The following is a 15,741-nucleotide window of genomic DNA, read 5'->3' on the forward strand; positions in this document are numbered from 1 at the left end:
GCCTCAAACATTTTCGCCTCCGTCAAAACGCAGCCGCCGCGACCGGGATTCAATCCCGCGACCCTCGGGTCAGCAGTCGAACACCATAACCACTAGACCACTGTATAGGGTAGGAGATAATTCACTACTGATGTACCTCGTATATGGACCAATAGAGAGCTTATCTCCTCATGACGTCACGCGAACAGACTGCTGGCGTCACGAATTGCGCCGAAAAAGACGGGAAAACGCCACGAGAGAATAACGCGCTCGTTCTTTTCATTTTCAGAGGTTGTTGTTTAGGGGGCCCTTCAGAGCGCTGGACTTGTCCGTGCTGCGCCAAGCTGATTACTCTAATGATAGATTCACCTTTTCAGTTCGTAGATTACGCATTGTTGTAGGAAAAAAGGTAGCGCTGCAGAGTTGAGAACAAGAAGAAGACAGGGATTACACAGACGAAGCGCTTCGTCTGTGTAGTGCCCGTCTTTTTGCATCCCTGTCGTCTGTGTAGTCCCCGTCCGTGTAGTCCCTGTCTTTGGCCCTGTGTAGTCCCTACAGTATGTTCCAACTAGCCCCCATACAAGCCCTTCTGTACGCATTGTTGCCGCGTGGAGCGCAGCTCGTTTGCTAGAACCTCCAACAAACCTCCCCCCCTCCTCCTCCTCTTTCTTTCCCCCCATCTTCCTTTCTTCTGTGTTTCCCCTTTCTCAAATGAGCAGGCAGGAGTTGTGCCCCTTTAGGTGGCAGTTGTCCCTCCCTATTTCCTGTGTGTCTTCGTGTTTTCTATGTATTCGAACCAAATAATAAATAAAAAAATCGGCTCCTGCGCAGAGTCGGGATCGTCCTGTTCCTCGTCGCCGACCTCATCGGCGGCGGCGCTGCCGGCGCTGTTCGAAGAGACCTGCGACGAGGCGGCAGCGACCGAGTGCTGCCACATGCTGGCCCTGCCACCGCACGCCAGCCCCGAGGTCTCGGACGTCGACCTGGCCGCGTCGCCCAGGAGGCCCTCCTGCCTCAGGGTCAACGCCGGCACCTCCAACAACAATGCACCTGGTGCGCGTTCTGCCGGATCTATATTTTATTTATTTATTTCATTTATTTTCGGTGTACTGTCAACCCCAAATTGGGTTTTTGCAGGGGTGGGTCCACTTACAACGAAAAAAGCAAGAAATCAAGATATACCAATTTAAAAATGTAAATGTACGCAACAGTTTATGCATAGGTGGCCCTACATGAGTAAGCAGCTAATAACATACATACTTAACATAGGCAATTTACATAGCTTACATACATAGTTAGGCAACAAACAAAGAGTACATTATTTAGAAATTAGTCTTACAATGCAAAGCGTATGGCACCCGCGTATCACCCTTTCGTCAGATCGGTGGCATCATAAACAGCTCGGCAAGTTCTAAAAATTTCATTCGGACTTGTTGCCTTAAACGCGCCCCTAAAGAAGGAGGTGTTACATAAGGGCGGGGGGCGACAAAGAACGACATCTTGTTCTCTCATAGAGTGAACAATGTGCCGTTTGCAGTCATGAAATACACGAGTGCATGGCCAGTAACAGGAGATAAAAACGACGATGGGAAAGTGATCGGACCTTCAACTGTCGTTGAAAATAAAGATTTTGATTGATTGATTGATTGATTGATTGATTGATTGATTGATTGATTGATTGATTGATTGATTGATTGATTGATTGATTGATTGATTGATTGATTGATTGATTGATTGATTGATTGATTGATTGATTGATTGATTACACGCGCAGGTATGCTTGACGCAACTGCGGTGACGATCGAGCATCCGGGCTCCACGAGGACTTGCTCCGGGAAGAGCGTATCCCTGCAAGCGCCCATGACGCCCGAAGGCAGCAGCGAGCTGCGACCGCTCGGGTCGGTCGCCAGCGGTTCTTCGTCGTCCCACCACCTGCCGACGACGACGACGACCGCTGGCGGCGGCGGCGCGACGCTCACATGCGCCGAGCTGCTCGCCTTCAGCGGCGCCCAGAGCGCCGCGCTGGCCGCCAGCTTCGCCAGCAACTTTGCTATGCACCGGTTCTACTCTACGCTCAGTAAAGGTGCGACGTGGGCGTACTTTGTCTTTGTTTTTAGGACCCCGCCACGGTGGTCTAGTGGTTATGGCGCTCGACTGCTGACCCGAAGGTCGCGGGATCGAATCCCGGCCGCAGCGGCTGCATTTTCGATGGAGGCGAAGATGTTTGAGGCCCGTGTACCCAGATTTAGGTGCACGTTAAAGAACCGCAGGTGGTCAAAATTTCCGGAGCCCTCCACTACGGCGTCCCTCATAATCATATCGTGGTTTTGGGACGTTAAACCCCAGATATTATTAAGAGAAATTGACAAACACCCGTTCGCAGCACGAAGCGACAAGGAGATCCGTACGAATTTCTCAGTAAGAAAGCATCTCAGTTGCCCAAAAAATCCGCCCTGGTCTGGGGATCGAACCCGGGACCAACACCTTTCCCGAGCGGTCGCTATGGTAGAGCGACCACACCGGAAAGGCGTTGGTACCGGGTTCGATCCCTGGACCAGGACGATTTTTTCGGCAACTAAGAAGCTTACTACATGATAAAACCGTATAAATTTAAAAGGGTATGTGACTGAGCTTGTTGGTATGTCTTCATGACTGCAATGGGACTTCATGACTTCACGAGGTGTGTGAATGACCGAGATGTGTGAATGACCGCCTGCGAGAGCACGCCAGCAACCTTGGAGCGAAGACCGGAAGCGATTCGGCGATCCATTGCGCTAGGTGCGGTCGCATGGCCCCCATTTCCACCTGACGCGCACCGCTCGCAGTTACCGCGATTCTCGAACTCGAGGATTTACGAAGCGTTCGTCATGCATAGCGTGGAGCCAGCATGTGTCTGTTGACATTCAGTAGCGCTAACCGGCAGAGAGATTAACAAGAAGATAAGTCCGCTTGCCGAAACGTCGCCTCCAGCGGCACCATGTGTTCGCGAATGTTTCATCTCTTCAAGTTTTCATCTTCCCCTGAACTTCTGCCTTCTTTAGTAGACTACAAAGCTACACTACACTACACTGACCAGCATAGGCGTGCGCAGTGTTCCCCATCGGGGGGGCCGAAGGTTCATCGCAGCGCCCCCCCCCCCCCGCTACTAAGTTAATGTACGAGGCAGATTTTGCGCCCCTCCCCTCTTAGGTGACTAGAGGGGGTCAATGTATGGGGCAGATCTTGCACCCCCCCCCTCTTAGGTGACTAGAGGGGGCGCACTGGCTCTCCTCCCCCCCCAGTGCGCACGCCTATGCTGAACAGCACGTTCTATACTTAACTGTTGGTGTAAATGATTGCTGTTGAGGTGTTCGTTATCAGGGTCTCTGTCCAATCTTCACTCATTTCCGGTGTTTCTGCAGGTACGAAGCATTACTCAGCACCGCAGTTGACCTTCCACTCGCACGGGGCATCGCGGCACCGGCGCGCCAACGGCTCTCCGTCCCCGTCATCGTCCTCCTCGGTCTCCTCCTCGTCGTCGTGCTCCCGGCACCACCACCATCGCCATCGGCACCACCCGCACGACGACGACCGCGCGTCGTACTCGTCCTCTAGCGGCACGGAGGACGAGGAAGACTCGTGGTACTCCGAGTACGAGGACGAGCTCTCCTGCGGCAGCGGGGCGACCCGGGTCCGCTACCGGGGTCCCTGCTGCCGCTTCTGGAAAGCGCGCCAGGCCCAGCTGAGGCGCCTGGTGGGACACCAGTACTTCCAGAGGGGCATCCTCACGGCCATCCTGGTCAACACGCTGAGCATGGGAATCGAGTACCATGACCAGGTGGGTGAGGTGCCCCAAAAACGGCGGGTACCACGTACTCCCCTAGTTCGGCAAAAAAACGTGGACCTCAGCTAGACTTACTCAAGAAATATATTTCACGCCTAGGGCTCATTCGAACTCAGACTCACCAAAATTTTTTCTCAACCGGACTCACTCGGACTTAGACTCACTAAAATGTTTCTCAACCGGGCTCGCTCGGACTCAAACTCACCAAAATGTTACTCTCCTGGACTCACTCCAACTCACACTCACGGCTCGATCCGAGTTTGAGTGAGTAGACTCATGGGTGAGTTTTGTGACCAATGCGCACTCCGGAGATGAAGTCTAGGGTCTTACGAAATCTCCTCTGGTCGGGATGAAAACATTGGCGAAAACTCTGGCGAACGCCGACCAAGCTGCAAAATATATGCAAAACAGTAGCGGCCTCCTAGTAACAGACATTTGCAGCAATGAAATTTTAGTAGTGTGCTTTGCACAGCTTTGCTTTGGGACTAGCACTGTCTGGCATCGCAACGACCCATGAAACACAAAACATCTATGAAACGTTTTATAGAGGTTTTGTGTTTCGTGGGGAGTTCTTATGCACCGTCGAAAAATGCGTTAAAGCTGCGCAAGTTCATTTATATTATGGCAGTTAAGACTCCTCTTAAAGTGTCGGTGGTTATTTAGTGCTTTTGTGCGTTTTAAACTTCAAGCTTCTGTGCAGTCACACACAGTTTGTGTGTGTGTGTGTGTGGGGGGGGGGGGGGTCTGCGTGGTTTTCAAGCATATGGGAACGTGACCATGCTCACGTATCTACGTACTGCGCCATTTCAGAATGCTATTTACAGCAACTTAATGAGTGGAATCGAGGAGTCGCTAGAGTTTGAGTTCGTTGAATTTGTCCCGCGATAATGGCACAGCCTTCTTTTACAACATCACGTTACACTTGATATGTTGAACGAGAGCCCTCCTCTGTGGGCGTAAACAGTTGGTGAAAACTCGCACCCTTTTTTATTGCTGCAGCCGCAAGAATTGACCCTGGCTGTGGAAATCAGCAACCTCATCTTCACGGGCATCTTTGGCCTGGAAATGTTGCTCAAAATTTTAGCTGAGGGATTCCTCTCTTACATCAGCAGCGGGTTCAACCTCTTCGATGGTGTCATTGTCATCCTTAGGTGAGTACCTATCGTTTTTCTCATCTTAGCTACACGCTTGCCTGACTCAATTGCACTACTTCTATTCGACAAATATTCTTCGTGGTAATCTTCCTTGACTGACTTGCAAACGGCAATCAAGGAATATTACCCTAAAAGGGTATATGTACAAATGACGCGAGCTCGTGAATCTCAAATATTGACATTCTCCTCAGCTAAAGCTAAGGAGAGCGAAGGACAAGGCGTGTGATCTCACGAGACACTCATTAAACTGCTTCGACATTCTCAATCGATTGCTTTGTCCCCCCGCCTTTCCGAAACTTTCTGCAGCTCTAGAAAAGCAGTCATTTCAGCTTGTTGGTATGTGTTCATCTTGATGACGAAGGCGCACTCACAGACATCTACTAAGGATAGAAGAAACGACGACAGAGGCGCCTGTTACGTCGTTTTTTTCTATCCTCGGTCCGTGTCTGTGAGTACGCCTATTCCATCAAAACGATTTCGCTACCTGTTCAAGATAGCAAGTACCGACAGTGACACCACGTCACGTGACGTCAGCGACTAACGCCCTTTTAAATTTAACGCGCCAAGGATGACAAGGCGTCTTTGCCAAAGATAGGTCCGCCTATCGATACGTCAGCCAGCCTATCTGAGGCCCCTAATACTTGGTCATACAACCTCAATAGCATCACAAATTACGAGTACGCAGATGTGCGGTGATATGGTACCCATTCTAATTAGGCCCCTTCTTCGTTCCACCTATCCGTGCCCTGTTTTCCCGTCCGACGGCAGCATAGTGGAGCTCTGCCAGAGCAGTGGGAGTGGTCTCTCGGTGCTGCGGACGTTTCGACTTTTGCGAATCCTCAAGCTTGTCCGGTTTATGCCGGCGCTGCGACGACAACTCTTCATCATGCTGCGGACAATGGACAACGTGGCCGTGTTCTTCGCTCTTCTGATATTGTTTATTTTCATCTTTAGGTAAGGCAAGAACTTCGTCTTCTTCTCATTATCACTATTCTTAGGGTCTTCTTTTTGTCTTTGTCTCTCAACTGATGACTTTGTGCTCTGGATGTGAACTGTATAAACAGCTTACGTGAAACGCTTTGAAGATGTGCACAGCTACGCTCGGGGACAGCTAATCTTGGCAGTGGAGCGAAGGCTACGGAGGCGGGATTTAATCACATTCGCGTTTGCTAGTAGTACGGCACCTTGTATGTAATATTAACTCCAGTATCGGTTTTGCTCGCTCACAGAGTTTTCGAATCAGGATAACAGAGTTAGTAAAACCTAACCTTCTGCGTGCTATACACCTTACGTTTTATAAACAATCACTACGGGACATTGTCCAGTAATCCTGGTAATCGTATCTTCCGCACATTAGGGTGTACCGTGTACTTTTCGACGTGCACGGACGCGTAATTTAGTCTTCGTGAAATGCCGAAACACTGCGGCGTATTATAACGTGATTCTCGTTAAACATGAAGGCACGAGAACTTGAGCAACAACCTGCCGCCTTAACGAGCGTGTAGCCTCAATTGCTGTAAACCCCGCATTCAAACTTCCCGACAACTGTCCAGGCGCATCTACACTCAGTGCAAACAATAGGATATACTGCGTAAGGCTACAGATGCTGCAAAGGCTATCTATTCAGTAAATGCTTCCGATATGCCACCAGATTAGCCGACTGTATCCCCGTACCAACGTTCATACTGGCAAATTTATGAGTAGTCCTGAGGGCGCATGGTGTGTGGTAGGTAGTACGCACGGAAATGTTTAATGTACCTAATATCTTTCCGCGTGAAAAACAATTTAGCGCCTTGAGTACGTTACAATATCAGGGTGACGACTACCTTTTATCAAGAAACCTCCCATGAAGATTCAGAGGCGTGGCCCGCAAGTTAGTGGTTTGTATCTAGAGTTCTCTTATGTAAGCACTCTTCGAACAACGAATGGTGCGATTTCATGGTTCCCGAGTAGTCTTAGACAGAATGTTTAGCTGCTTAGTTTTTGAATATCTATTTGTCGTGGATTTTTATGTAGTGCATTTTAACTGCAGCAGTAAAATTACTCTATCAATAGAAGGGGGAAAAGAAATCTTCAGGGTTATATCTAGCTAATAGTTATGAGTGTAGTTGCTAGTTAACAACTTGCTAAAACAAAACTAACTGTTCATCATGACTAGTAACGATGTCTCTCGATTAGTTGCAGCAACAGTGCAAACACCCTGCATCGCACCTGACACCAACACAAGCCCTGCCCTACTTCGTGTTATTTGCCGTCGATTTATTCACTCCTTCACAGATAATACAGTTATCGCTTTAACACAATCTAAGATGCCAACCACAGTTCACAAGCAAAATTTTTCGTTCATTGATTTAACACAATATGTGCAAGAGACGTGTTTGCGCCATGTGTGATGCGGGAAACATGCGATGGACTCCCTTGTTGCAACCTGCGAAGAGTTCAGTAGACTCCCTTCTTACTCCCTGTAAGGAGTTTAATCCTTTTAAAGGAATGTTTTTGAAAGAATGTTTCTGCTAAGCCTACTTTTCTGATATACCTGCACATTCCGAGTACATTTGTTGCCGCAGATTCGGGAGCATCTACTTGAGCGGTGATTGCAGCGCTCAATGAACAAAGCGTAGATACTGTAATGTTTGCTTCGAAGGGAGTCAATTGTGTTGATAACGATTGAGAATTCACCGCGGACACGGTCAATCGGCGCTTACAGCAGCAGACCACAACCAACTGACGTCACGTGCACAACAGACTTGCAAGCACGACCTTTGGGACAGACAGATTATATATCTATCTGCTTTCTTTGTTTCTTCTCTTTCTTTTTTTCCTTATTTCGCCTCACACTCTCACCACAGTGTATAAATCCTCGTCTCCTGCATTCACGAGACACAAACCGAGGTGCCTCAAAGAATACATGGCTTCGAAGAAAAGCGCGCTCATGCACACACAAAAAAACATTCAAGGAAATCTTGGTATTTCCATCGTTTGCTTGGTGTGTCTATAAATGGCATCCAAATTCTCGCTTACAACGACTATTGTTTATGTAAATGAACCGCGAGAACTGATAGATAAGATAAACTCAAATAAAATGAGTTTACAGATTATTTAGCATGCATAAAGAAGCAAAATGTCATTTTCCTTGATTTTTAGCACTTTTGAATCATATCCCCGGAGATTTTACCCTGAAAATGGGACTATAAATTACGCCATAAAGGAGACTGAACGTTCCAGGTTAGCGTCGCCACGTTGATTACACCAGCTTGAGAGGCTTTTTTTTTTTTTCAGAGGGCGTTTTTAATTTAGAGGGATACCAGATATTTCGAAAACCTGTTTTGCCGTCGTAGTCTAGAGTCAGTCCGACGTGTTCAACTTTCGCACTGAACTTTCTTTGGAGCACACGTCCTTGCGTTTCTAATGTCCAAAGACGTATGTAGATTTCTACACAAGACAAATGTTCAAGGGAAGACGGCGGCTTCAAGTGATGAAATGTCGATGAACCTGAATCAATATGTCGATGAACCTGAATCAATAAGGTCACGAAACGTCGAATGCATCAAACCAACCATTTTCATGCGTATGCGTCTACCGCACAACTGTTCGTTTGGATGTTACAAATACAAAACGGCAAGACTACATCCCAATACGGTGGCACCGAAACCCGTCCGTTAGATAGCGTATAGACGGTTTCAAGATTGCGATAGCAGGAGCACGTGGTGTACCCCGAGAAACTTCCGGTCAGCTCATTTATTATTCTGCAACACCGAAGCGTAAAGCGTTTTTTTTTAATATTTGTCAGAGTAAGGGAATACTCTTTTTCCAGTTTCACATAAAAGAAAGGCGCTTATAGTTAAAGACTAACTCTTTTAATGTTGTGTGTAGCTTAGAAGAATATTTAATTCAAATATTTTGCTAGACACAGGGAGAAAAGTGTTGAAACTCTACGGGCTACTCGCCAAGGCTTTTGTTCCCCGCCAATCCTGCTAGCCTACGCCAGCGCAGGAAACCGGAAGCGGTCCATTAGTAAACAGTGAAACCCTCTATAGACACATCAGTCAAACGACGGGCGAAGACGTGTGAGCATGAGGGCTGCTTTGATTTCTCTTCTGAAACCACTCCACTGCACGTTGGTGTTGAACCTGCCCATCTATCCTTGGCTGTGTACAGACCTTCCCACTACGCTTTTTTTTTTTCACTACTAAGGGTGAGCTTCACTGGGCCGCGCACTCTCGCCACTTACGCCATTGCTGTACCTATCACTACGGTTGCTGCGGCTGCTACCCACAATGCGCCTCACAGTGCATCTTCACACGCAGCTTAAACCTCTTCCAGCATCTAGCGCACGACATAAGACAAGGACCGAGTGACAACTGGCAAACTCGGTCAATCGGTCCTTGTCTTGTTCTGTGCGCTAGACGCTGAAATGGAATAAAACATGCCCGAACTTATGTGATTTCAGCTTAAACCTCGGGTCGAGCTCAGCTGCCTCGCATCGCGTGCCGTATCGCACATTTATCACGCTTAGTTTTGGTTAGAGCAAGCCGTTACGTTGGCAGCTAGGCTGCACATTCACCGTAGATTTTTTGTACACTCTCCAGCTTTATGGTGGCCGTCATGTGAAGCACTGCCACTGAGGCTGTTCTTTTTTCTTTTTTTTGCTTGAGGAGCAGCTGCATATGACGGTCATACTGCCTGTTAAGCTGGAGTCATAGCAAGCATATCTCACTCTTTTTTTGCTCCGTTTTTAAAGGCAGCACATGTCTCAGTACATTTTTTGCACGTTCGCAAGAGTATATTTGTGTTAACAGTTATTGCCAGCCGAGATGAGGCTACTCTGAGATAACGCTTAAAAGATGTCCCCAATTTTAACGCAGCTGCAAAAATTGAATCTTTCTTCAGTAGTATGCAAATACATATAAAGTAAAGTATATTCTGCAGTGCTCAGCTTCAGTCTGCTTCAGTTTATGCGCTTATGTCGGCTACGTGTGATTAAACATATCCTCAGATCATTCCGACAAGCACCTGAGTTGGTATCTGAGAAATTAGTCAATGGTTATAATGTCACCGAGTAATATGAGTCCATGCGTGTATTACAACACTTTACCCATCTATTCTAGAAACCTTTTAAAATATTTGCACACAGAGTAGTCGCAAGTTCATCGGCGTAAAATGAAAGTTATCTTCAAGGCAGCCAGTTTCGCATCGGCAGGGTACACTGTAGATAAGCAACACGCACAGACGCAAGCTATCTACATTCATCTTACAATTCATTGCTTCGTTTTACGTTAAGCTTGTAAGCAGGCACCTCAGTTCGTGCTAGATATCGGTGGCAGCTACGTTGAGTGCCTATGAAGCAGTACTAAATGAGAACTAACAGACAATAACGCCAAGGAAAGTATAGGGGGTGTTTTCTGTAGTATTTAGAATATAAATGTGAGTGTTAGCGCCAATCGCAGCCATGGCGGCGAGTGTGGAACACTCTTTTTTGCCTGTTTGCGTCACGTAGCACGTGATCTTTTTACGAGCTGGCAGCTGACCAATAATCCCTCGCATACTACCTGAAGGCATTAAGTCTGCCAGGACGAGACCCTCGCTGTGAATGAAGGAAAGCAGATGATTTTTAAGGGCTCGTTTATCTTTGTTAGACACAATATTAAATGAGAACTAACAGACAATAACGCCAAGGAAAGTATAGGGGGTGTTTTCTGCAGTATTTAATACGCGCATATATAGATACCGAAGCATTGACAACCAAACAGTGTACACCATTGTTGAAGACATACACCATACTCTCCACTAACAATGAAACGAAAAGCCAAGCGTATGGCCGAAAAGTGTGACGTCACGTGTTGTGCGCGCCCATGGACGCGCGTGCAACACTGTACCTTCTTGCAGCGTTCTGGGCATGAACCTTTTCGGCTGCAAATTCTGTGTCAAGGAACCTGATGGGACCGTGCAGTGCGATCGCAAGAACTTTGACTCCCTCCTCTGGGCACTAGTTACCGTTTTCCAGGTACACCCGTAAAAGCATTCTTCTTTTCCTTTTTCTTTTTTTTTTTTCTCTTGCCTGCCTAAGCATCTGTCGATTGCCATTTGGGTGGAGGAACTCGGCGAGCCACCAAGAGGAGACAATTAGGTGGTGAGAGAATGCCCAGAGAGGCTGCGGTGAAAAGCCGTTGCCCAGAGTGTCAGAGTCGTAGCCGTGCGTTTCGGGTGGGGGTGGGCACCTGCTGCGTACGTACCTTGGCAAGCCTTCCTAGTAGGTGTACGGTGGCTGCAGTGCTCGCGCTCCACGTCCATGTGGCGAAGCTACTTGGCCACAGTGTACCTGGCACCACATTGGTTAGGTCTTTATTGATATCTCTGTGGTCCGGTCCAGCACAGTGACTACCTACTATAACGTGTCCGAACAAGAGAAGCACAGAGAAAGATGGAGGCGTGATGTGGTGAGAAGTCGTAGATGTCCTTAGAGCCAACGTTTTTGACAAGTCGCCCTATCAGAACATTGACTGCTGCTACGTTCCTGACGACGCCTCATCCCTATAATATACGGCGCTTCTCATAGTTCACAAAAAAAAAATTGAATGTTCAAGATTAACTTAAGAGAGTTGACTGTTGGGCTAGTTGGTGTTCAGACATGGGAACCATCGTTAAAGGCGCAACACCACACAACACAAGAGCCTGTGCTCGTCTGGTCTTCTCTTGTGTTGTGTGGTGTTGCGCCTTTAACGATGGTTCCCAAGATTAACTTACTTGCTCGATAACTGACAACAAATTCGCTAGCACGTTGTTGCAGTACCTGCATCAAGCAGATTTGCATGCACATATCTCAAATCTAAAACTAAAACGAAAGATCAGCGAAGACAGTTTCCCTGACACTGCAGTCAGTAGGGTTTGCAACAACCTCGGCAGTATGCCGAGACTAGAGCAAGCATTCACAAGAGTGCCCTTCGGCGAAGTTTTTCAGGCGTTTTAACTGTGGAATAATCACCAGGGTGCTGTCTAAATCTGAGATTTAATTCATGCACCGGACCTGTTAATAATCGGCATCTACCTGGCATTGGCATGGGCGCAATTGGCTGCGCCTGTACTGAACCGGCCTGTCCTGTTGTACCATGTCGACAAAGAAAACTAAAAATTTTAATCTTCATTTTGTAAACGCCTACTAACAATACAAAAAAGAGCAGCCAAATACCACGGGCTCGGTGTGCCCACTCACTCCGCCTGTATCATGCAAGGAATGCCGCACTAAATTTGACATGAGAACAAAGCCCACTTCAGGCTAAGTTCACGACCAAGCCAGTGACGACGGACAAGGAGGCCCGAGCACTGCAGTCGTCCGACATTCGGACGGGTCACATCTGTTCCCTCTGTGGCAAAACCCGCACCGGTGTTGTGTCAAACTGCACAGTGTAGGCGTGCGACCATCCCAGCGACCTGTTGGTCCCGTTTACCCCGTAGAAGAAAGAGGTGATGATGTCCTTCGTTCTGAGCCAGACCAAATGCAGACCCCTCGCAGCTACGAGTGCATTTCTCCAGGCCTGTGGTCACACTCTCTTTCTCTGTGTGTGTGTGTGTCTTGGCTGTCTCTGGCTGCTCTATGTATGTATGTCTATGTGTCATCATGGATGCCTGTTCCGTGTTCATCTCTCCATTAGCCGCATTTGACCAGGTGGCCTAAGACAACGAATGCACTGAAGAGAGCATGCACTCATCCGTGAGCAGTGCGTACAAATGTGGCTAGCATTCAACAGTTAATGCGAACACCGTTCTATGTCGCATCTCACGAAAGAGTCCCTATTTGGAAAAATAAAAGCTATAAGCACATATTTTTAATTGATAATATTGGTGACAATACTTCTAGATTTACTTTTATATCCAGTAATTCACTGTACCCGTGTTCGCTATGAGGAACTACCAACTACAGCGGAAAATGCAGCTTTTTGTAAAATTCTCTAAAGCGAGTGAAGAAGAGCTGCAAGCATAGGGAATCATAGTGAATTTATTATAGAAAAGTCTGATTCACTCGTGAAGCTTAGAGTACTACCGACGCGTAAAGCCATGATATCACAGTACTTGCATTGAAGTAGTGACTTCGACTTAGGCAAACGCTTGTGTCAGATTGCTGCTGCACAAAAAAAAGTGTCGATTATGTCTAGTTACTGTAGTTACACTTGAGATAGACAAGGCATGACTCAGCAGGCTCTTAAGTGGCTCTTTAGCTAGTTATGTGCTCCTTGGAAATAAAATTTATGCCCGAGTATAACGCACTACTGCGCATGTTACTACGTCTTCCGTGCGGTGTCATGCAGCAAAATTTCATCACATCAAAGACCTTTCAGGATTCTTACAAAAGATAGTGCACAATGATTCGTTCGCAAAATATTAACACGTGACCTCTCACTTGTGTAAATATAGTTGAGGAGTTTATCGGAGTGCAGCCTTAACAGCCGAAAATTTCACGCAGAGGCATTCTCAATATCAAAAAAAAGCAGGAAGGTTCTTCATAACTTGTGAAATTTAGGCCCAAAAGCTGGTCTAGGAACACTATATTTACGTATAAATTTCATGTATAAACTTTTAATGCCTCGTAAATGCAACCATGAACAGTGGCTGCCTATAGCAAGAAATTTTAAGCAAATAATCTGTCACGGAAAAGAAATTTCTTAAAGCTGAAATTTCTTTTCGGTGGTACAACACGCCAAATATTTGGCGCGTGGTTTCGTACTCAGAGTAAGATGCGAAATAATATCACTGCACAGTGGAAAAAAGTCTCTACGAAAAGAAAAAAATATGTGAATTTTTTCACATGCATTGGCATAATGTTTTTCTGACCACATTAAAGTGGTTAAATAATTCCTGTAGCCCTCTATAAGGTTCAGGGCCCGAACCTCAAGTTGCAGTTTTTCTTATTACTGCCCAAAGCTTAGTAACGACCACATTTGTTTCTTCGCACGGGTGAATGTGCGTGTGCTCTGTATGTGCTTCCATACGTGTGTCTGTATGTGCCTTGGCTTACGCCAACCTGTTTGCTGCCTGTCTGTTGGGCTGTTTTCCTTGGCAACGTGCTAGCTTGCCTGCAAGCCACCCGCTGCTTCGGAGACGTGTCTGCCTGTTTGCTGTCGTATGCCTCTTGACCTGCTGCCGGCTTGGCCTTGGCTTTCTCTGCAACATCCTTATCTCATTTTCAGTTGGCACTTTCTTTTCTTTCATTGTCGCTACTTTTTTTCGCTTCCTTATTGCTTCTATTATTCTCATCTCTTTTGATTGGTGGAAGTTATTGGCATTCACTCGGCTCTTGCGTTTTCGTTTACTTTATATTACGCTCAAATCTGAAGCCAGCAGCTTCTTGTTGTGGAAAGGTGCAAACATTGGTCGTCTATTGACGTGGTTATGTATTGTGCTAAGAAAAAAAAAGAAGCCAGCAGTATTTCTTCATCAACTCTACCACCTCGTCATAAGGAGACAGTCGAAAGAAGCAAAATGTGGAAAGTAAATGAATATATTAACGTTATTAAGATTGGTAAGGTTCACTTTCTCAACTCGAAGGCGTGGAAACAAATTCACGAAGTTGTGTTACCGTTATCTAGTATTCACCCAAAAATTAACGCACAGGAGCAAGCGCAATGACTTTACAAAAATCTTAATTTAAGGAAGTAGTTAACATACCTGCTTCCTTTTAATCACTACAACTAATTTGTGAATTGGTTAAGCAAATCGTTGCATCTAATAATATCAGATGGCTAAGATCAGATTCAATAATATTGGTGGATAAGGCAGTAGATAAAACAGCATCGCTAGTTCACGAATGACTGTTTCGTAAAGTTCCAAACACAACTTCACATGTTGCGATACAGTGTGAACTGCAAAACTTGATTAATCATACAAATTAATGCACGGATATCGTTAAGAACTTCATTTACATGGTAACACTTCTAATAATATGGTAGTCATATCTCCTAGACAGTTTGTTTCCAGCTCGACGTAATTCTAAGTAACAGCACACATCCCAGAGATTGTCTTTTCCTGTCAGTAAAGTGGAGTTGATGGAGAATGCGTGCACGTTGCAGCATTGGTCAATCACTTTTCTGTTCTTCTAACGCCTTGTCAAACAAAAAAAAAGGCAGAGGCATCGTTTCGTGGTCCGTGTCTGTGGTGGGTTTCGTGACGTGTGTCCGCTTGTGGTCTCTTGTGGAGGCGCCAGCCAGGACTTTCTTTTTTTTTTCTTTTTTCACTCTCTATGTGTGTTTCGTGTGCAACCGACTTCTTTTTGTCTTGTGTGAGTGGCTTACAACGGCTTGTCATGGCTTTCTGCTCGCGCTGCTGCCTTACGTCGTTACACAAGTCGCTAATCTTCAGACGATGAAATCAAACAAAAAAACTACTTATCGAGGTTACTTTCACAGCGAAGCAGATCCTCATTTCTAGTTTTACTCCGCCATTGTCAGCTTCCGCTAGTATAAAACCAAGTTGAAAGCCATGACAGCTTTTGCAGTGCAGAAAAGCACGTTTGCATAAAACACAACTCACGCACAGCACACAAGGTTCAAAGAATCACTGCCTTTTCGACAGAGCATAACTCGTCCTCTGAGTTAGTCATCAGTGTTCATAGTACTACTGAGAACTCCAGCAAAACATCAGCTGCAGTATAGTCATACACCCAACGGGCAAAGTAAATGTTGGACATTGCTTAGTGAGCCTCTTCGACTATCCGTCCCCTGTAGTCTCCGGCAGGCCAGGAGACTTCACGCTCTTCGGCTGAAGGGTCGTCTTGTGGCACCATTCTGGATCGGG

The 15,741-nt window shown here is 46.5% G+C and overlaps 1 protein-coding gene across 2 annotated transcripts in view; it reads left to right on the top strand.

The window, feature by feature from the left end:
- Nucleotides 1-15,741, top strand: part of LOC119399977 (voltage-dependent T-type calcium channel subunit alpha-1G) — a 78,308-nt gene that overhangs the window by 15,526 nt on the left and 47,041 nt on the right. For both annotated transcript variants that reach the window (XM_037666879.2, XM_037666880.2), the window contains exons 7-12: nucleotides 811-1,032; nucleotides 1,754-2,062; nucleotides 3,381-3,796; nucleotides 4,802-4,953; nucleotides 5,725-5,910; nucleotides 10,843-10,960. In XM_037666879.2, coding sequence (XP_037522807.2) covers nucleotides 811-1,032; nucleotides 1,754-2,062; nucleotides 3,381-3,796; nucleotides 4,802-4,953; nucleotides 5,725-5,910; nucleotides 10,843-10,960 — 1,403 coding nt within the window. The remainder of the gene's footprint in view (nucleotides 1-810; nucleotides 1,033-1,753; nucleotides 2,063-3,380; nucleotides 3,797-4,801; nucleotides 4,954-5,724; nucleotides 5,911-10,842; nucleotides 10,961-15,741) is intronic.

Source organism: Rhipicephalus sanguineus, chromosome 7 (genome assembly GCF_013339695.2).
Source record: "Rhipicephalus sanguineus isolate Rsan-2018 chromosome 7, BIME_Rsan_1.4, whole genome shotgun sequence".
In the NCBI taxonomy this organism is placed as follows: Eukaryota; Metazoa; Arthropoda; class Arachnida; order Ixodida; family Ixodidae; genus Rhipicephalus; species Rhipicephalus sanguineus.